At 38.2% G+C, this 22,390-nt stretch overlaps 1 protein-coding gene across 4 annotated transcripts in view; it reads left to right on the top strand.

Moving 5' to 3' along the window:
- Positions 1-22,390, top strand: part of SCUBE1 (signal peptide, CUB domain and EGF like domain containing 1) — a 217,630-nt gene that overhangs the window by 94,296 nt on the left and 100,944 nt on the right. For all 4 annotated transcript variants that reach the window (XM_052790181.1, XM_052790180.1, XM_052790179.1 and 1 more), the window contains exons 5-6: positions 12,739-12,864; positions 20,868-20,984. In XM_052790181.1, coding sequence (XP_052646141.1) covers positions 12,739-12,864; positions 20,868-20,984 — 243 coding nt within the window. The remainder of the gene's footprint in view (positions 1-12,738; positions 12,865-20,867; positions 20,985-22,390) is intronic.

The raw sequence follows: 22,390 nt of genomic DNA, 5'->3' as shown, positions 1-22,390 counted from the left end.
GTTGTTCATCTTTACTAGCTCACAATTCCTTTAGGATTTCCACAGTAACAAGGGGAGGGCTGAAGGAGCTATCCAAAATGAGCAAGCATTATCTCTCACTTTAGAGGTGGAGAGACAGAAGCAGCGAGAAATCAAAGGACAACGCAAGACAATAATGTGTTCAGGAAAAGAATTCAAACATCTTGAATTCCCTTTCCTAACTAGCTCAGACTTTCCATTGTAAATGTGGCTGTATGGTTAAGTTGTTATCTTTTACTCATAGACCATTCTCATTCAGCTAAAGAGTTTGGAAGTGCATCATCTTAATAAATTCATTTTACTGCTTTAAACCTGATTAAAGTTTTCTGCTATGTATCTTTGCTGTTGTTAACCCTAATAACCCTTTGGTCTAATTCTATAGGACATATGTGTCTGAGCTTACCAACTCCTATTCTTATCTCCAACTCATGTGCTCCAACTACCTTTAAAGTCACTTTCTTCCTTTCCTCCACACTTTTCTCTTACTTACATTCCTTTTACTACCTAGAGGCAAGGAGAATGAAGCAGGAGATTTTTCCCATCATCTTCAGCCTCTGACCCTAGTATAGGTACGTAGGAAAAGGCCCGAAAGATACAAACAAGCCATTGCACAACACATTGACCTTCACTATGTGTAGAAAACACCAAGCAGCACATTCAGAGCTCCCATTTGCACATCGCCCATCAGCGTCAGGACAAAAGTGTAATGTTTCAGAAAGGCTCCCTAATTATATGTTACATGACTCTTAAAAGTCCGTGCAGTCAAATCTTGCTTTGGTAAAGGTTCCATTATTTGTGAACTGACTTTTTGTAGTAAGTGTATCTACCATTTTGCTTTGGCCTTTGAGGTTTTAGATTTAACAGTGTTTTACAACTGTTTGGTAACACATCTAGTGTTGAAATCCTGTTTCCCCTGTTCATACAGAATCAGAATAGCTTCCTGTTATTACACTACTTAAAAAGCCAAACTTTCCCACCACAGACAAATTTAACCTGCTGGCTTGAAATCTATATTGATTCTGTCACTAATCTAGTTGCTTTTGATATGAGTCTTTTAGGTGAATGTGCAGGGTTCTTTAAATTTAATTGCAGCAGATGTTTCTCTGGGTTTTCTCTCTCCCATTTCACTCTGGATTTTAGTTGTTTTTCCTTGGAAAGGTACATGAAAGGGAAATCCTTGTATAGTCAAATGTTTGTTTTACCATCTAAAGCTTGCAAAGGGTCCTTCGCCTGGGCTGATTTCTTCTTGAAGAGCTGTAATTATTCATGGAAAGGAAAAAAAAGCCTTTGTCACTAATAGGCTTCTTGGTGCTTCTTGTAACAGTCTTTATTATTCCTTTCTACATAATTTTCTATTGATGAGGTGAAAAAAAGGCTTCCTCTGCTGTTGAGAGAGAAAAGGTAATTGTTCTTTTTTCACATTTACCAATGCTTGTTGCGTTCCTTATGTGTTTAAAGGACAAGGATGCAGAAAATGATGTTATTGATGGCATCACCATGGCAACAGTTCTTTGGAATAACACATTCTGGCATTGTTATTCTGCACACACAAAAAAGGGGGGACTTTCTTTTAAGCACAAACAGATTGTGCCCCTTTTAAATGCACCCATGAACTTTGCTTTTCTGAAGATTTACAGACTGGTTTGGGGCAGAAAGGATTCTGACATCATTTACCTCTCTGTGTACATCACATTATGGTGTTAAAGAAAAAAACCACTTTGAAAAAGCCAATGGTTTAAAGAGACACAGTATGGGAAGGATACATAAACATTTCTTTGATCAGATAGACAAAAAACAACTTGAAAGAATTTTCAAATTTATAAGCTCTAGCACCAGACCCACTAAATTATCAATCAAGAGACAGAGAAGAATGGACGAGACAAACACTTTGAGCTTATTAAAGTAGTTATTTAGTTATGACAATACTCCAGATAACATAGCTTTTACCCCAGCCACTATGCACATCTCAAAACATTTTGGTAGGAACTCAAATTGCCCATTCACAAGGCAGTTTGCAAACATATATTTTGCCTTTCATATTCAGTCTTCCATTGTCCTCAGGTATTGACAGTCTTGCTAGAATAACATTTTAGAAGTGATAGCATTTTCTAATGCATAGTGTAATTTTATTCTTTCTTGACTCCATTGCAGTTCTGAGTTGGATTACTTTATTTCTCTGATACTCAGCAGTGGAATTTATATGTGTTTTTATAAAAAATATATGGGAACGTATTGAAATATGGAACAAGTTTGAAATCCATTCTGCACTCTGCTGTGCTGTTTCTGGCACCCTCGTGTACACCTTCCAGTTTGACTTCCCCAAGGGACAAATTATTTCCTGCACACCAATGGTGCGTGGAAGTGGGCTATAAAACCTTGAGGTTTGAACAAAAGAAAGCTTCGCACCTCAAAAGAACTTGTGTTGTGTGCAAACATACTACTTAAGTATACCCACAATCTCATTTTTGAGAGAAACTGTAGTTGACTCAGTGGCTCCAAATACACTGTTAAAATTTTGGTTCCAGGTTGTGTATGTTTTTCTGAAAGTCACCACAGCTGATGGAAATCAGCTGTTTGGTTATTGGACAATAACTTAGACTATTGCATTTTTCTACTGTCAAAATGTTGATGGAAATGTGAAGCTCGGGGGACTATAGCACAGCTACATATGGATGTTGCTTCACATTCAGCTTTCTAGAGCTGAAGCGACCTCCAAAAAACTGAACAGGAGTCTACAAACACTATTGCTTTATCCCTTATCTTTGAGAAACATGACCACCTTTGTGCTACACGGTCTTTTCTGCAGGGGCGCAAGTCTATGAATTCCTTAACATCATGGTCAGTGTTCTGTTTTGTAAGGAACAAAATAAGAAAATGAGCTTTGACTCTTGGTCATGTTAAGCCCTACAAAAATGATAAGCCTAATGTAAGATAATAATTTGATCTGTGCTCCATATATACCTGTAGAGCAGTGGACAGTCTTCATTTCTTGCACAATGTATTTTGGGGTTTAAATAGGTTATATATGCATTAGCACATTATATATAATATGAATATTCATTATATATATAAATTAGTACATTAATAATGATACACATATCTATAATAGTATTTAATATATACAGTTATAATTAATATAATATCATATATAATTTTGCTAATTAGTCCTACAATGTATTTTCTGTTTATGTAAAGAAGAACATAGAAAAAGATCTATTGCATATATGGAACTTTTTCCAGCCATCAACGCTTAGAAATGTCTTTACATGTTGTGTTCAAGGTAATAAAATAATCTTACTAGAATAGTAAAATTAGTATCAGATTTCTTCAGACAACATTGTCTGACTTGGGGTGTATTATGCCTTAGAAAGGTAGTGCCATAAGTCAAGGCCACAGGAGACTGTTAACTTCCCTGAAAAAGAATTTGAGAGTTGTGAGAATATTCCCAATGCAGAATAGGCATTGCTGAGGTCATTTTTCTACTTGAAGTTTGAAAGTAAACCCTCACACACATCCGGGGCCCTTAATCATCAGTTGGTTCCATGAGGAATGAAGTGTCTTAGTTAAAGCTTAATAGGAACCCAAAAGAAGAATCTGTTTCATCCTGCTGCCTTGCAAGGTTTACTTACTACACAGCTTTCTTAAATAGCAGAGTCAGAAAGTAAACCTGCTAAATATCTCTTCTTGCTTCCAAAGGTCCTGATCCAGCACATACTCATTTTGTGTTTAATTACATGATGTTGCAAGAAGTTATGAAATTTTGCTGGCAAGAGTTTGGGATGTGAAGGAGTTCCTGCAAAGCAAAGTGTTGTTGAAATATTTACTGTTATTCTATCTATTTGAATATACTCTATGTGTTTGAAAAAGTGCCCTAGAAATATTTTTTTTTTAAATATTTTATTAGAAATATTTCTTTCTGGAAACCAAGGCTGTCTCATGTCAGCTGTGCAGATTTCAGAAGAAGGAAAAAAAGACAAGATTTTAGTATTCTTTTTTTTTTAATCCCATCATCCCATCTCTTGCCTTATCTTTACATAAATGATACTATAATGATTTAAACTTTGGTTAGACCCAGTTCAAAACCTTCTCATGAAACACTAATGAAAAGCAGTATTTTCAATTAAATTATTCATTTATATTTGTGGAAACTGTCTGCTTTCTGAGATTATTTTAAATCTTTTTATTGGGGGACTAAAAACTTTGCAACATCTTTATGAGAAGTTTCACTTGGAGGTGGAGAATGTTTGCTTAAATACTGAGTTTTCCTGTGACCAGGGAGGGAAAAAATATTTTCTTGCCATTGTCTGGTCTAATGCTCTACAATTTTCCTACGTTATAAATAGGTACTTTTATCCCTAGAGAGAACTTCCTAGAAAACAGTTAGCCAGGTGTTCATATCTCTAGTGTGCTATGAGGCCCAAAGGCCTAATCTTTTCAAAAATAACCTGGGAGTTATTAATTTTTGTGGCAACGTGGGACTTTGTAGTTACTGAAGTCCTACCCATCTGTAGGTATTTGAGTATGCCTTGATGACGATGTCATTTGCTAGCTGTGCTGTAGCATCACATCTCTAGGGGCCAGGATATGAGAGCTACTCAAGGTTTATTAGCTCCCACTAAGGCACCAAGATATATGACAGCGGTGGTGAAGACTCAAATGGAGAAAGCTCATTTCTTAGCTGTGCCTCCTGCATGGCCATGTCTGCCCTCAGGGTCACCTCCAGCTGCCAAGGGATTTTGTGTGGCAGTGACTCCCCAAAACCCAACCTTTTCTTTTGCTTTGCTTTCCTGTTTAAGGAATTGCAATTTAAAGATGAAGCAAAATTAAAAGCAGATTGTAGTAGTGTTGACTGTGGTTTGTTTTGCTTTCCTTTCTTGTCCTTATCTTTCTCTTCCCCTGCCATTTATTTCCCTTTGTGCGAAATCAGTGGTAATGTCAGGTGCCAAGTAGATACTAGGAGAGACTGACAGCCTTGATTCTGGCAGAGCAGCAGCAACACACATTCCCTGGGCTATCTTGCTGAATTTTCTTTGAGATAAACCATAATAATATGAGAGAAGGTAACAGAGACTATTGGAAGGAGTTTCAGTGAGCACCAGCTTCTATTGGTAGCTCTGCAATGTGGGAAACAGACTGAGATTGCTAAACTTCTTTCATGTGATCCACCAAAAAGCCATCACATGATCACAAGTCGGTCACAACCAACCTGGGCTGGACTTCAGCCAGTCTTACGTATTCTTTATCCTTGGTCTCACAGGAATTGCTGACATTTTCTGGAAGTTTTTTAATCTATTTCCTTTCCCTACCTGCATGGGTTTTCTGCTAAATGAAACTTGGTCCGTTCACTCCCATCATTCATTTAATCTTTCTAACCTCTTTTCTGAAATTACAGTACCTTTGCAGAATTGCAGACCTTTGCTTTTACTGCTGATAGAATGAAGTTATATTTCTGACACATGCCTATTTCTAAATCTTAAGACAAAAGCCGTCTTCAGGGCTGGATGACACATGCCGTTTTCTGGCTGCCACTCAGAGCAGGAACATCTTGTCAGAGATCAGACTGCAAGCCTGCGCGCTGAAGATGCTTTCCCTAAGCATGTTTTCTATCCAAACTGAAAACACCTGTAATTGCTAAACAAACTTGCATTTGTTTATTTTGTAATATACCAGCAGCTGTTTTTTTGTATGATGTCCGGGATTTCTCCAGCCAACCTACTTAATAGTGTAGAATTCTTGTTCCTTGGGTCAGCTTGCCTGCTTTATTTGCTTTCTTTTCTTTTCAGCCTCTGTTGGGGTGAGTTGTAGTCACTGAAACAACTGTATCTTCCTAAAGCTTTAGGCAGAACCAAGCAACTTACTTCAGGAATGACGGTGGAAAGAAAGTCTTGTGATCATTCAGTTAACAGTATGAAAACCATTAGACCGTGACATAGATTATTACATTTCCAGCATACCCAATGCAAGGTTTCTCACTTAGTTGTAGTGGTCTATTCCTAGATGGATGCATTGTACCCATGACATTGTGATCGGCTGAGGAAGGATAGCTGCCTCAGTCAATTAGTTTCATCCTCTCTTTTCTTGCTGAAGAGACCAAATCTTCGTGGTGTTTTTTTTATGCTCATATAAGGACATACTCTGTTTTGAGATGAGAGCATCTTAGGCTCTCACTGGGGAGCTGAGCTCACCCATTCTTCACGTCCCAGAATCAGGTCCTTATTAGCGAGCCAGAAATGTCCAGAAGATCTGATGCAACTGTGCAGCGTAAAGGTCAGATGCAGGCTGTTGGAAAACCATCCTTGGGCTTCAATGGAGCTAAGATCTGACCATATGTATTTGTTGACTATAATTGGTTGGTTCAGCCAAATGTTGATTTTCATCACTCTTGTGAAGCACACAAGAAGCTGGAGTTAGAAGGCCAAAGCAGGGACACTCACAGGTGTAGATGGGGAGCTACTTTCCACAAGCCAGCCAAAAAGTTAACAGTATGCTTTTTTTGGATAGTCAACCATCTAACTACATTTATATGACCAAAATTTACATGCATAATGTAACATTTGTCTTGAAATGGCCATCTTGCACTTTCACTAACATCATGTTCCTGTCTCCATGAGAAAGTTAGTGTGTTTTGTTTGGCTTCCATCCCTAACAGAGCAAAACAAAAACTCTGGGAGAGGAGTTGTCTCTGTCAGTCTTCTAAATTGCTTGGTCACTGACCAGTGTGTTTTATTGTAGCGCTGTAGTTTCTCACATGAATTTTTAAAAAGAAAAAAAAACAAAAAATCCCAGTATGTTAATAGTTTAGTAAACAACTAAAATGAGAACGCCTGTTTCCTCTTGTATTCTTTCCTCTCTCTGCTGCTGAAGATATATTCCCCTTTCTAGCACCAGGCATTGAGAGAATAACTATAAGTGACAATCAGGTGATCTAAAGACATATTTGTTGCTACTTTATAGTTTTTATAATTACAATATATTTGGTATTATTATATTTTGCTGTGATATATAATACATACTGATACAGTTGAACTGTTATCAACTGATCGTGATACAGTTGAACTCTACCATTCCTTAAATGAGCAGTTCTCTAAAAGGGAAAAGTCCTGAATATCACCGGTAGCAGTTTCATAGCACCACATGGATCCCCTACTCAAGCAGAAGTAATTATCCCCTATAACTAAGATTGATGGAGAGAAACTAACCACAACAATTGCTTGTTGTTTGTGTTATAAAGATTTATGTTTTACTTTACATACAGGGTATGTTCATAAAAAGTGTGTAAAACAGTTCATAAATAATTAAACACTGTGGCTTATCTGAGTCCAGCAATTCAATGACTTGCATATAACTTATATTTAATGTCTTTTAACTCTTCTGGAAGTTACTGGGACAGAATCATACAAATTATGTGTGATGCATGAATTTCTTAAATCATGTCCACAACTTTTTTAATGATTTCTTTATGAGATTCATTTTTTTGTTAAATAAGGGTGCAACTGTAATAAGAGATTTCACTGTGTACCTGGTGCTAAAATTAACTTATCAACAAAAAAGAGAATCCAATTATGTAGGTTTGAGAATTGTGTATAATTGATGCACATGTCAGTGTGTATATATGGGTTAAGTTCAAGATTTCTTGTATTTTCTTACCACATTCAGCCACATATAGTCTGACAATATTCTAAAAGTTATTACTGTATGGTATCTTTGGTGCAATTTAAAGTAGTCTTTTTCAGATTGTGTTTGGAATCAGCGTGTTTATTTGAAAGTTATAAAAAACAGCAACAATATAAAACCAGAGTGAGTGAAATTATGACAACATAGAGGATAATGTAAGCATATATGATGAACCACAGAGTAAAATAATTGCTAAAATAATTTGTCTTAATTACGATGAGAACAGGCAGTGTTAATGAAAAATAAAGGCTGATCAGTACCTGAGTTGTCACAGTCAGCCTGATTTAAGCACTTTCAGAGGTATTGAGCTGAAAACATTTTTAGAGCATAACACAATGGAGAGGTCATTGTATCAGACGGAACATTTTGCAGAACAGCACTCTTAAGAGATTTGTGATAACTAGATGGCAGACTGGATTAATGTAGTACACTCACACCCAAATCTCTCCTAGGCCAGGAACAAAAATGAATGTGGATTGTAGGTCATACAACAATGTCTGCCACTCTCCCATGAACAATCTTTTGTAACTGAAAGTCAGAAGAAATCCAGGAATGCAATAGGAGAGAGTTTCTCAAGTCATATCTAAAATGCTGAGAGAGGATTCAGTTTACTTAGATTAGTGTTTTCCTTTCTTAAGGGGCATTTCTTTTCCTGTTTATATTTTCCATTGGATTCTGTTTTGCTGTCTTTTTGTAAGGTGAATTTGCTGAGAACGTGTCTGTGTTTGAAAAGGTTTTTTTACTGTCTGCCAGCACTGCCGAAGAGAACATGCACCCATTTTTGTGCTACGCTTTAGAGACTACCTTGAGTAGCAGCATATGGAATTAAGATACTGCTTTTGTTAACAGTTAACATGAAAAACCTAGAACCTTTCAACATTGGACATTTTAGTGTCATGACGATAAAGTAAGGGGGTTTTTGGTATACAGACTTCTCTTTTATCAACATTTAGTCTTTCCCTTGATTTGGGAACCATGGTTTTTCATTTGACCCATAGTCAGATCAGTTCTAGAAGCTGGGACACACAGATCACTGCAAAAATCAAGAGAAGTAGCTAGGAACAACTCCTTGTGTTCAAAACCAGAGTGACGCAGTTGTGCACACTACGGAGGAGAAAGGGTGGCCACACGGCTGTGTAGTAAAAGATGTAGTTCTGCAAATGCTTTATGGTTAAGGCTCAGGTGAAAGATCCATTGCCTGATATTTTGCCCAGGCCGTGCAACATACTGAAGTACGACTGCTGTGGGCATAATTCTGTACTGTCTTGGGAAAGGCCGAGAATAATTCCATAGGTGTTTTCCCTCTTTTCCCTGGTTCTGCATTACATTGGTGAGCTCTAGGAAGGAGCAAGGCGTGAAGCACAGGGCACTCCTCTCGGTGCTGGGGCCCCTCTGCCGAGTCGGGGCTCATTGTGATTATGAGAAAAGCTTCAAACAAAGTTAAATGAGCAGGAGAATCCCACGCAATTTTTCCATGATAATGTTTTTTACTTGAATGACTAGTTTTCCACTCATTTCTACAAATCAAGTTGTTAGGCCTCGGTTGTGCCAGTTACCCCCGAGGGGACGCAGCATTTTTGCTGGAGCTGCGCGCTGCCCGTCACGCTGCCTGCCTCCCCTTTGGGTCACCCTGTGTCCTGGGGCCAAGGGAGGCTGAGCGCCGTGGCGGGCACTGAGACGCTGAAGAAACATGCCCCTTTAACACCAGGGGAACTTCTCCCATGCTGTTATTCACACACGTGGCTCCTTATGTAAAAAGCACGTGTACATTAGGTGGCTGCTAAACATTAACTAAAGTAAGGCAAAACTTTTGTCAGGAGGTGATAGTGAGCGGAGATGATAACTCAGACATGTCACTACTTCTGTGACAGCAGAGTGGTGTGCAGTCAGCAGACCGGTGATTTTGCTGGCAGCAGTGCACTCCATCCAGTTCCAGTATAGGAAAATATGTGTGAGATGTTTTACGTATTTTTAGTTCGGTTTAGAGTTTGGACTCTAGCACGTCCTGCTAAAGAGAATACTGAACAAAATCATTTTAGGAGTAATTTTCTCTCGCATTTATATGCATTTGTATAGCAACTAAACTAGTATTAGGAAGGTATTTAGCATATTTTTGTGGTTTTTAGTGTGATTTATATGCTATATCATAAAAGGTTCAGTATTGACTGAAGAGTCAGCTTGCAAAAAAAGTAAATCTTATGTATCAACAATGATTCATAAATCATTTGTGTGTGGAGATTGATACAGAAGACATCTGGCCAAATACTGCATTTCCTGAAAAATTAAAATTTGGGATGATTGAAACTATTTTCAAATTAACACAAATTTGGTTTAGATTACATTTTTAAACAAGCCAAAATATTTATTTGCTGCATTTTTATTTAAATAATTTTTTCAGGCCTAAACAAAATTCTGGTTAGGATTTTTTTGTAATTTAATTTTTAGGGATTTTGAAAAATACTAAAATATAAATGAGAAGTTTTGTTGTGGATGAGCTCCTGCTCTTGACTGATAATAGTGGTCTTTCATTTCACCAGAAAAACTTACATTTTCTGAAATAATCGTTTTCAGGCTTAGGAGATTTCTGTCGTGTTCTTCTCCAGCTAAACATTGAACTGAAATAGTTTTTCTACAGCTCCAACTACCTGATGAATACAGTAACTGAGATGATTAATACAGTAACTGAAATATTGTGGTCTTACACAAAAATAACAGCATAAAATTCTGCTTTGTCTTCTACTTTTGTTTCAAAATGTAATAATTCTGATCTTCAATTTCTCCCGATGTTTTTAGCAGTGCACAATTTCTGTCTTCCCAAGTGATTTCAACAATGGCAGATACTCAGTATCTGTAAGTAAACACTGAAAATCACTTGCTTCATTACACTTCTGGGCCATTAAATATCTTCTTTCATCTATCTAATTCCTCTCTTCTCATTGCCTCAGCAGTGTGACTCAATCAGGCATGTGTTATCTTTCCCAGATCCTTTTCTGAACATAGCATAGCGCACAGGAATGCAGTTTGTCAAACACATTGTGTCTGAAATCCTTTGTTGGGAGAAGTGGAGAGAAAGAGATTATAAAATGCCTCAAAACCTTCAATAAGGCCATTCCCAGGTTTCTTACATCTGTTCAGCCAAACAAAACATTCATACCTCACTTTGATGTATAGGATAGGATGGGATGGGATGGGACGGGATGGGATGGGATGGTGTATTGTATGTACTATTTCTTCAATAGCATCTGTTGCCCAGGCTGCAGTTTACAGAGAATAACTTATTTTGTGCTTTGGCAAGTTTTTAGACTCATCAAGGCCAACACAGAGGGGAATTTAGAAGAGAGAAATTTATCTGTTGTCTATAATGTTGATTTTCATAGGCAGTGAGATTTAAGTTCCTGATATTTTGTGTTGGAGAGATGAACAAAAATACCCACTCAGACTGGTGGCGTGTGTTTTTCATTGCTCTGCTAATACAAGCCTTTCCGAGTTAAAGTCAAGCAGTGCAAGTAACTTCTGAAGCCGTTAGCTTCTGTCAACCTGAGGGAATCACTGACTGACTTCCTGTAGCATTTCCTCCGAATTTTGTACACAAAGTTTCTTAGTACGTGTCTTATATGCTAATTTGTGTTCAATGAAAAACTATTCTGTATGCAGAGAAACTCCTGCTCAAATTCATCATAAAGCCTCAACACTTGGCTTCAAGTATTTGATAGTGTGGGACCAGCCTCAGCCTAAAGGCAGTGTGTGTAGATGCCAGAGGTGGCAGGTACGTTCGTGTAGTTTCTGTAAGAATAAAAAGGGAGGACAGTGATCGTTTTCCCCTTTGGAAGCAAAAATTTTGCAACAGCTCTGAAGAAACATTTATTTGAAGTACATTGTCACCGTGGGTTTAAGTTGAACATTTTACACCATTTTGAGAAATTAGGCTAGAATAGGTAGGAGTAGCCATGTTACAAAGTGACAAGTGAGCTGTTGAGTCCACCCTGATGTTGCATACACCAGTGTTTTGGGGAATACATGCTGTGTTCACTGTAGTAAGCTGAGTTACGCTGTGAATTCTTTGTCAGTGTACTCTGAGAGAATTTGTCTCTCCTTTCCAGGTCAGATATCCAAGGGGAAGTCTGGGAAGGCTTTGTAATGCAAATGGAGCTAGCCTTCGTTCACACGAGGAATGCTGGATGCTGACCCATAAGGACTGAGTTCAAGATTTCTGTGAATATGTGGGATTTGAATTAACTCTGTAATGAAAGCCTCTGAGAGCATAAGGCGCATTCAGTGTCTAAATCACTTACATGATTTAGAAAGCTAAAATTGGCCCTATGATGATTAAGAGAATACTGGTTGATACTGCTCCTTGGCATAAACATTAACAGGAATACCACCCATGACACTTGGGTGTTTCTCGAACAGCTGGTATGTTTTGTTTAATGTAGTCAAAGAGAAAAGTGGTAGTAGGTTTGTTGGCAGTGGGCTGCGCTTATGGTGGATGACACAGATAACTGAGATGTGTAACAAATAGCGAAGAAACAGATCCAAGCAAAAATGCTCAGATATAATCTTTGGTAGATTTTGTGTGTTAGAAAATATAAAGCACATTAACAGGCAAATAAAAACGCACCAGACAGTAACAACCATTAAATTTATACAAACTAAAAATAACAGTGAGCTCAGTTATTCAACTCTGATAATCACCTGTGGGACAGACAACTTCCTGGAGTATCCTTTAAATCCATGATATTTTCATGAAAGATTAGAATATGGATATGGAATGGGGAAATCACAAGTCCTGGGTTTCTACATGCAGCAGAAACACCCTATATTCTACAGTAGTACTTGTTGTATTTGGCCCAGAGGAGGTTTGTCATTTATTACACTGTTTTGTTGATTGTATACCTCTTTTCAGCTGTGTTCTTTTGCTTTGTGGAACATAGTCCAGATGCAAAATAAAAATTACAATTAAAATTACTGGAGGACCGAATGTGTCTAATTATTTTGTAATTTTATTTCAGTACTAATATTTTCTGTTTTTCTTTTTTTTTTTTACAGAGGGTATGAACTGTATGAACAAAGATCATGGGTGTGCACACATCTGCCGGGAGACGCCCAAAGGTGGGGTTGCCTGTGAATGTAGGCCTGGCTTTGAACTTGCCAAAAACCAGAAGGACTGCAAATGTAGGTAGATGGAGATTAAATTTCAAATGCACCAAAATGTCTTATTTTCTTCATTGTTGTTATTTTCCAGAAGCCAAGAAATCAAATTCGTTTTGGCCAAAGGTGATTTCAAATTTTAGTAATGTGTTTTTTGCTGTAGAAGGTGTACTTGGGGATGGATAAGAGGGAGTGAGTAACAGAATGTTGGCAGTAACTCTGTTAGCAAAATGGTAACAACTTTTCTACCTTCCTATGAATTCAGAAAAGTGAGGGATCAGTTTAATCCAGGCTTTGCTTGTAAAGCAAAACAAATAAAGCATAGAGGATTCTGGCTTGCAATATTTTGAAGGTCTACAATGACAGATTTATTGATAGATCTACTAATGGATTTAATGATAAACCCACTAGAGCTATCGAGTTAAGAGTGTTAATTCCTCTTTTTAAAAGGATGGAGATGTTTGCTCTAGTCCTGATTCTACTGCACACAGTCTACTTTTCTTGTTATTGCTTGGAAAACATGCAGCTCTATCATATATACTGTTCTTCAAAGAAAAACCCTGAGTGATGTATTCTTGAAGCTGGGATGCTGAAGATACCGATAGTCATTAGCCCACAAAATTGGGAATTGTTCTGTACAGGTTAAAATATTGACCCTCTCTAACTCAGCACCGTCATCTGAAAGCTTCTGAATTGCATGGGAGTCTTTCTGATGGCTTCAGTGAGTGTTAGAGCTGACTCCAATAGCTTGCTTTCCTACTTGGTAGCTCTGTGAGAGACAAAAAAAAGCCAGTGCAATAAAATAACATGAAACGTATTGTGCTTTGCACAGAGATGGTATTTTTGTGATAGCCTTTCTTCCACTTCAGCTTTTTTCTTCCTGAGATCTCCACTGTGTAAACATGCTTAGACAATATTAGTTCCCAAAAACAAAGTCAAAAGAATCACCTTTGAATATCGTCAAGAAATGCCACAGGATATTGTACAGCCTGATTGCTCCTCAGTATTAAGAGGCTACACAGGGCCAAAGGCAAAAGCACAGAGAAAAATTGCCTTTATGGTAATTTTCATTCTCAATGTTTATTAGAAGTGAACATTGTGTGTTGTTAATTGCAGTGCAACATCAGCTACATTGGTAAAGTGGGAGAGGATGTTTATTTATGTTGTTTATTATTTGTTTCCACAAATTTGTACATTCCTTGGGAATTACATTATCCTTTTTCATAGTAAGATGGTAACAGGAGGATAAGAGCCTTTTCTAGAACAGTATTTCTAAATGCCTCAAGGTTTAGTAGAGTGAAAAACTTGAATTTATTCTGTGCCCTGTGGTGTTCAAATTGTAGTTGGAAGTATAATGAACTTTTGCTGACAGACCTCTAAGTAGGGACGCTGAGTTCTTCAAGGCCGCAGAGCTTGCTGCAGAGTACACGACCCCTAAACCCACAACACATTCTGCAAATATGTTCCAGAGTTTTATTTAAAATAACTGTACTTCTAGCCCTTCCAAAAGCAAAGAAGTATAAAGCTGTAGCCAGATAGCCTGGGACACTAATTGTGAGATTACAGCAGGCTATTTATAAAGGTCTAGTTCTGAAACCAAATCTTGACTTTTAAGAAAACTTTTTCACAGCTAACCATTTCAGTGGAATTGAATTAAATCTTGAGCTGCAGCTTTGCAAGTACTGAGTACAGCTATGTTGAAGAGCTGAAAAAGAGGCACTTGCCCCTTGTCAGCCTGGACTGGGTCTGTAGCCCTGCATACCAGGGACTGGTAGGGTCTAATATACCCCTAGTATATCCCTGTATCCCTCTCAGTTATTCTGATTTATCATGGTCCCTCCAGGAGACTGTGCCTTTCAGGGTTTGTCAGAGCTTGCTTCTGTAGTTTTTTATGTGAACAAGTGACAGAAAACCAGTACCTCTCTAAGTGAATTTTTATCAGCCAGTTTGCAATTGAATCAGAATACTGGGAGAGGTTTTCAGATGTATTGGCCCAAGTCCACTAGTAATGAAACATGTGTTCCTCAAAGGAAAAAAAAGATGTTAAAATAAGTTAGAAAGCATAAAAAATTGGAGGGAGGCCCCCTGCTTTTTATGCATGCATTACAAGATTGTCATTACATCCTAATTACATGATGACATATCACCTGATCATATCATCGCATGCTAATAAGGCAGTCACTATTGGTGTCTTGGTTCATTCAGTGTACATGATGGTCAGTGCTCATTAAATAGGCTTTTGTTCAATAGCTTCCTCTCCATAATTCAGTGTCATGCCTTTCCTGCTGCGCAGTTTTTAAACCCTATTGTGAACATAAAATTTTTAATTTCCTCATGGATTTTCCCGTGATACTCATTACTGTAATATCGAAGTGCTTTGTAGGCATTGGTAATGTATTTTCAGAACATTCTTGTCAAGTTAAGAAGTACTGGTTTGCCTGTCTTACAAATGGGAAATGAATATAGAGATGTTAATGTCAAAGTCATTTAGTAGTGGTAGGTGATTAACAGGAAACACCCAGAACCCAGCTCAGCATTTATAGCACTTTAGTATGATAAAGCCAAGCTCCCAATGGCTCCAGCTGTAGTTGCAAATGCCATGGAGAAAGAAATATAATATTAGTAACTTGTAATAGATGTGATTCAAGTGACTTGCCAAGCCCTAAGTAGGAATTCCATGGCAGGGGCAGATTAGAGTTTTTTAGAGCTCTATTCACTGTCTGAACAAGACCATCCTTTCTTGACAGTCCCTTTCTGATTTACTACTCATTCTGCAGCAAATGAGACAAGATTCTCCAGCTGTTTCCACAGATCTGACTTTCCCCAGCTCCACTATGCACTGAATAAGACAGGATTGTTTTCCGCATTTGTCATTAAGGATGGTTATCATGATGCAATAATTCTACGTACCAGAAGTCTGGTATTTTGTAGTTTCTGAGTGCTAAAAATACTGTCTAGTATGTTTACAATAAAATGCCATCCCACTTATGCCAAGTGGCAGCTTTTCAGCCCCTGCTGACAATCTTCTCATGCAGCTATTTGCTGTCAGTACAAATACCTCCAGAATGTTAAAAATGTAAGGCCATACTAGAATAAATAATGCAAGCAATGTTGCATGCACAGCTTTATCACATAGAAAGAGATGCTCATATATTTATATAAATTATATATTGAATGGCCAATTTAGTTAAAAAACAGTGCAATTTTTAATTTCTCTGGAATTACAAAGTGCTGGTTCGAACAGTCACAGAAAGCCATGCTACAAAAACAAAAGTTCTGGCTTATTGCAAATTCTGTGGCACCTGAGCCATAGTATATATTTCAATCCACATGCAGACAAGATCAGGACATCGTTGTCTTAGGGGATTTTTGGGGTTAGTGGGTACTATGTGCTAGGTTTAATAATTGACCATATGTTTTCAAATACTCCTTGTCATGGCCATGTCAGATGGAAGAGACCAGAAAAAGGATTATATGAAAGTTCAGAGAAGCACTGAAAACAGAATTTAGCCTGTAGAGTGAGGCTGAATTCTGGTATTTTCTCTCTTCTGGGGGTTTTAGCATGAAACATCAATATCATTATTTAGTGGAATAAGTACTTTTTTTTTTTTTTGGTTCTTTAAGATGTCATTCCTCTCCCAGACAGTTGTTTCTTGTCTTTCATCATCAAGATGTCATTTCAAGACTAGTCCATCTATTTCTATGGATGTAAGCACTGGCCCACATGCAAAGCTGTGTCTCAGGAATGCTTAGCTCAGCCCAGCCAAACTGAATAGGTGCTGCTGCTTACAGCATAGGCAGGTGGACAGTCAGGGAGATTATGCCACGCTGCCAGCTTGCAGGCCCTGAAAGGTGGCTGGCCAGTTCAAGAGCCTGAGCATTATAGTCAGCAAAAAAAATTAATCTTGTTTGAAGGCTGTTTGAAGCATCAGTGTCAGGGCTTCGGCTCAGGATGCCCCATAGCTCTTCATTCACAGTAGAAACAGTGTTGGGAGAATAGACTGGTAACTTGGCCGCCAGCATTAGACACCTCACATAGATGGTGTGCATCTTTGTAGAGCTTGTGTGCTGTTTCTACTCATGTTTGTAGCCAACACGAGCAAAGCCTTCCCTATGAGGTGCTGGTTTTAGCCAGTTGTACAGGGTATTTCTAAGGGAAATCAGGGGTATCACTAAGGGAAAGAGCCCAGCATCTTGATTGCACTTAAGACATACAGGAATGCTGAAGCAGTGCCAAAAGCAATGGTGTTACTCTGGTTTTAAATCTGCTACATGGGGCTAAGTATATCTGAGTTCTAACAGATATGTGTATATTCTCCTTCGGTAAAAAAAAAAAAAGAAAAATTACTTACTATTTTCCATCCCTTTTATTGTAACATGATTCATAATATTTGAAGGTGATCTGTATCTACCAGAAGTTACCATTTTGCCTCTTTTTGTTTGCCTTTTTAATGTCACAGGCTATGAATGATCACACAGTCTTTGCATAGCTGTGGAGTCCAAATTTATCAGAAATAATTTTTAAAAGAACACTTTGAGATTTCTCATTAATTTTGCTTTAATGCTTTCTGACAAAAATGGAGTAGATCTGGATGTCCCTTTGCTTTTAAATAGTTTTGGTTTTCTTCCTCTAAGCAGGAGAAACTTCTCAGTGTGTCATTGCCACAGAATTAAGGCTGGAAGGAAATTGAAATGACACGTTTTACAACAGGATTTTGTACCAATTTCACCTGCAGAGATGTCAAGCTCCAGAATTTTGGCTCAAGTTGCTTAAAAGAAATAAATAAATAAATTGTAGTCTAGACAGAAATTCAAATCCTTCAAAAATGTGATTTACTAATATTTGTAAGAGACAGGAAAAGGAACTGACCTATGTCTGTGTTCATTGACTGGGTAGAATAGGAACCAGTAACTTCAGTATACAGGGAAACTATAAAAGAAGTGTGTGATTCTGCAGGGTTTAGTATAAACCCCATCAGTCTAGTGCGATTTTTCATAGACAAATACAGTAAGGAAAAGTCCCTCATATTACGTGGATCAGGGAAAACGTGTTAAGATATTTTCATCTCTGCCAGCAGAGGTTTCAGCAAGGAATGCCAAAAATAACCACTGCAGTCAAGTTGTTCAAAATATACATGTTGTCACTGATTGCACTTTAAAATCCTCAATAAAAGTACTGTTGGCTAGAAATGTTTTTAAACATCTGGCATAAACAACACATTTAAGTTAATTTCTGATGGCACTGCAGTCCAACAGGGATAGAAGCATAGAATGAACCTCCACGTAGTCCGAGAGGCTTACGGGGTCAAGAAGAAGGGGAGGATAGGTAGATGGAAATTACCTTATCCTGGATTAGCTCTGCCAGTGTGAGCCCAATACCGTGGATATTGCAGGCAGCTGCCTTCTGTACCGCTTACTGCCCCTGCTTGTTCCCATCCCAGACGCAGCCAGCCAGAAGAGAGCTCACGTTTGCAGTCAGGCTGCAGCCAGCAGACTGAAACAACCTCTGTCCGTTCCTCTAGCTCTCAGCTAGGCTGCAAACCAGTATTTCATCTACCTCCAGATTAACCAGGAAGTTACTGTTGCACACATAATGTGGCAGAGAGAGCGAGCCGCAAGAAAAATATTAGCCCCCAAAGACTGGAAATCAAAGAATGGGCAAAAAGAGGAGAGGTGAATAAGGACAGGCATTGTGCTGAGCAAGGGAATGATTTTTTCAGCATGACGGCATGGAAAAGCTGGGAGGTTTAAGAATGGAGAATTGATGTAAAATTTTAATTTGTTTTGCATCAAAAATAAAAACTAAAATGTTATTGTGTATTGAAGGAAATGAAATGCTGCTTCCACTTGATGCAAAGCAGAATGGTTTGCTTCGTGTATTTTTTCACAAGAAGAAATTAATAGCTATGTTCTAAAACTGGAGAAGGAGAAAGAATGCCTGAGGGTGGTTGTTGCTTAGGGGGCTTTTTTAATGTAATTCCTTGGAATTTTAGGATTCTTATGACTCTTGGTATATGAGTTCAATTCCCTCCTCTGTCTGGTGGGACTGAACCCACAATTCGCATTTTCCAGCCTACTGCCCAAACTGTCAAGCTTCAATAAGGGAATGTGGATCAGGCTGCTCTCCATCTTTCTCACTGACATTCTTTCCAATTGGATAAAACAGCGATATTCCTGGGAGGAGAGGTGGGAATCCAGGCAGGCCCTCTTCTTGGGGATGGTTCTTACCACTAGGCCATGAGTCTGTTCCCTCGCTATCTCTGAACAATGTAGGGATTTTATTCGGAGTGTACAATGTGAAGGACCAAGGATGCTTGCACCTGTAGTGGCCTCTGCTCTGTACTCGCTTGGGAGATGGACAATTCCTGTTGTGATCTTTGCCAGACTTCAGGGACCGCGGATGTAAACTTGTGGTTCCCACGCTGGCAGGAGGTTTTAATGGGAATTCTGTTAGGTATGCTGCAGTGGGTCTCCCTCAGTTGCTTTTCTTAGAATTGTTTTATTTTAAGCAAAATACATAAGTGATTACTGAGAGTGGCATGACTATTCAGCACTGGGACACTCACGCCAGAGGTGGGATATTTCAGTTAGAGTCACTGTGACTGAAAATTCCAGTCTACTCCATTTTAAGAAGCTAGCGCTAAAGCAGAGTCACTGAGGTCAGTGGGAAATTGTATGAGTTTAGCCCTATTGGGTTAGATAGAACCTCAGTTTAGATTAGATACATGATTTTAAAATCCTGCTAACCATTGTCTGGGTTTTACTGTATATTGCAGTTTGCTACTCTGGCTCTTTTATAAACTCTTTTATCTAGATGGAAAATTCTGCTGAGACCAATGTGAGGAAGTTCCTTCTGATTAGTAGGAGGCAGTATTTAAATTACTGTAGTCAGTATTTAAATTACTGTAACATTTCAAAACATTGAAGTCCTCTGAAATGATGAGTATGATATAACTGAATAATGGTATATTGGATTTCCCCTGTAGCTGCCAGTATGTATATACCAATAAAGAACCTAGTCCAAATTACCTGTATATAAAGACAGTAAATTGAATTCTGAATTCAGTCAGATCAGAATTGCGTTATTCAGCATCAAGCTATGCAACTGCAAAGGTTTAAATGGAACAGGGGCAAACGAGAGGCATTGTTAATAGTGCTAGCCAGCTTAGTATTTAAAAACTGGTTTGTCTTAATAGTCAGAAATTAAATCCATCATGTAACAAAGGAAGTTGAATCTGACCTATTAAGTCATGTAAACTTCAAAACGACCTCTCATGAAAAATGTTTGCTTTAATGTATTTTTAGTATTTTTTCACTGGAGGACATTTTAATTGCTAAAAGCCATTTTGCACTGTATGCTTGGAAGTGAAAGTGACATCTCCAATGTTTCCTTTCTTGTTGAGGCCAGTGCACTGCAGGGCCATAACAGCTGTGTATTTTTTGTTTCAGAGAAGAAAGAAAAAAAAAAAAACCAAGTTTCCTGTTTTATTTTTAAACATCTTCTACTCTAGGAGGACCGGTACTTGAAATAATAGATTTCAAGACTTATATGGTTCTATTCTTGCTGTTTGGTCTGCTTCCTCCACTTAGAAAATGAAGGAGAAGGAAAAGAGAAACGCTGCCTATAGACTTGAAAAGATGCGTTTGTATTAGTAGACTGCTCATTTCTTCATGCCATGTACATCATGGACATGAAGCATGTAGCTTTTAGGCAGAGATGGAACCACTCATACTAAAATTATGAATGCAAATAGGCTGGGGAAAAAGTAGCACATGCTGCTTTTTTTTTTTTCTTTTTTAGTTCACTGCACGGATTAAGAGTAGGGCGTGAGACAGGAGCGTGGCTAGGATAAGGGGTGGTCAGAAAGAATAAGAAATGCAAATGACTGCAAATACAAATGTGATGTTGCCTTATGTCTTGGTTTGTTACTGCTCTTCTGTATTCTGAAAGGCCCTCAAGACTAATTGGTTTCATTGTCATTTTATTTATATATACATATATACACATTCATTTGGGGCTTAACTAGTAACCTGTAACTATGGGAATGGAGGCTGCCAACACACCTGTGATGACACAGATACTGGTCCTGTGTGTGGTTGTCATCAGAAGTATGCCCTACATTCGGATGGCCGAACCTGCATTGGTAAGTACTTCTCTGCAGTGCATTTTATTTTGTATTCTTCATAGAATATATATGTGCACATATGTATGTGTGTGTGTGTGTGCGCACGTGTGTGTTTGTATCTCACAGGCGTTTAGCACCATTGCTGAGAGAAGTGTATAACAGCAGTTCCTGGCCATAGTAGCTAAAGTCACACTATACAGAGGGAGAAGCATTTGTGTGTGTTTTGTCAAAATGTTTGTTAATGAAGTATGCATTTGTTGCTCCTCTGCAACTTTTATTTCTTTTCATAACTCTAATAATTTTTGAAGTAAAAAGGTGTAGAACTTTCATAATTATGAATGAAAGTTCAGCTCTTCCATTCACTTTCAGGAGTCAAGACTTCCTTGCATAAGCAAGGTGAGGAAAATGATCCTCTTTTCTAAGCTGTTATCGGGGAAAATTAATCATCATGATGTGCTTTCTTCCCTGTTGTATGTTTTATGATTCTAAAAATTAACAGCAGTTGTAGTGAATAAGCTTTCACTCAGGTTATCAGTAGGAAAAAGCCGTTCAAGAGGTGGAGCATCTTGGGGGATGCTATGCAAACATTTATGGTTATAAAATATATTATTTGCTTAACACCATTTCTTTCCACCCTGCCTTTTTTTTTTTTTTAATAAAAAAAGATATTTTTGCATACTGCAAGTTAAGATTTGGAAATTCTTACTCACAGCTCAGAACCTAAAATCCATCATGGTTTTCATTAGCATTGTGGTCATCTTGACTTTTTTGTTTGTTTAATTTCAAATTCTTACAAATTCCTAGTAATTTCCTGAGGTTAAAAAAGAATGGACACATATTTATCATCTTTTCTCTCCTTTATCAATACTGCAAGACAGAGCGCTTGAAACCCATGGAAATCTGTCAGTTATCTTTAGTGATCCCTTGGTCTGATCCACGGCATAAAACTCCGTGGCTGCCCGCAGCCTCACTCGCTTCTGATGGGTTTGATTGCACAAATTGTGTGGTGGGGTGAGGGTTATGCTGGCAGAGGTAGAGCTGAACAAGGTTCAGTGCTGGACTCTGCCTCGCTGTATACACAAGCTATGTCTCAGCTTACGGGATCTCTCAGCTAGTACTTTTGATTAACACAGAGGGCTCCGTCGTACAGTCCCTCTGTTTAAATAACCCTCCCTAAAGCCTGTGGCGGTTCCAGATGCAGAGAATTTGCAAGAGCGAGGCCTTGAGAGGAGGTTTTATTGAATGGATAATTGATCTTCTATTTATTAGCGTTCATTAATATCCTTGGATTGATGTTTTATTTTGTCCAGCGTGTAAAAATTATTTTAAAAGCTGTGTACACTGCACCTGTTTTTACTTTTTTTTCTGTTTGTGTAATGTAATACATACAACTCCATGTTACATTCCTTGGTCTTGTGATGTAA

The sequence above is a fragment of the Harpia harpyja genome, chromosome 6, assembly GCF_026419915.1.
Source record: "Harpia harpyja isolate bHarHar1 chromosome 6, bHarHar1 primary haplotype, whole genome shotgun sequence".
Classification (NCBI taxonomy): Eukaryota; Metazoa; Chordata; class Aves; order Accipitriformes; family Accipitridae; genus Harpia; species Harpia harpyja.
This window is presented reverse-complemented; position numbering and strand designations above follow the sequence as displayed.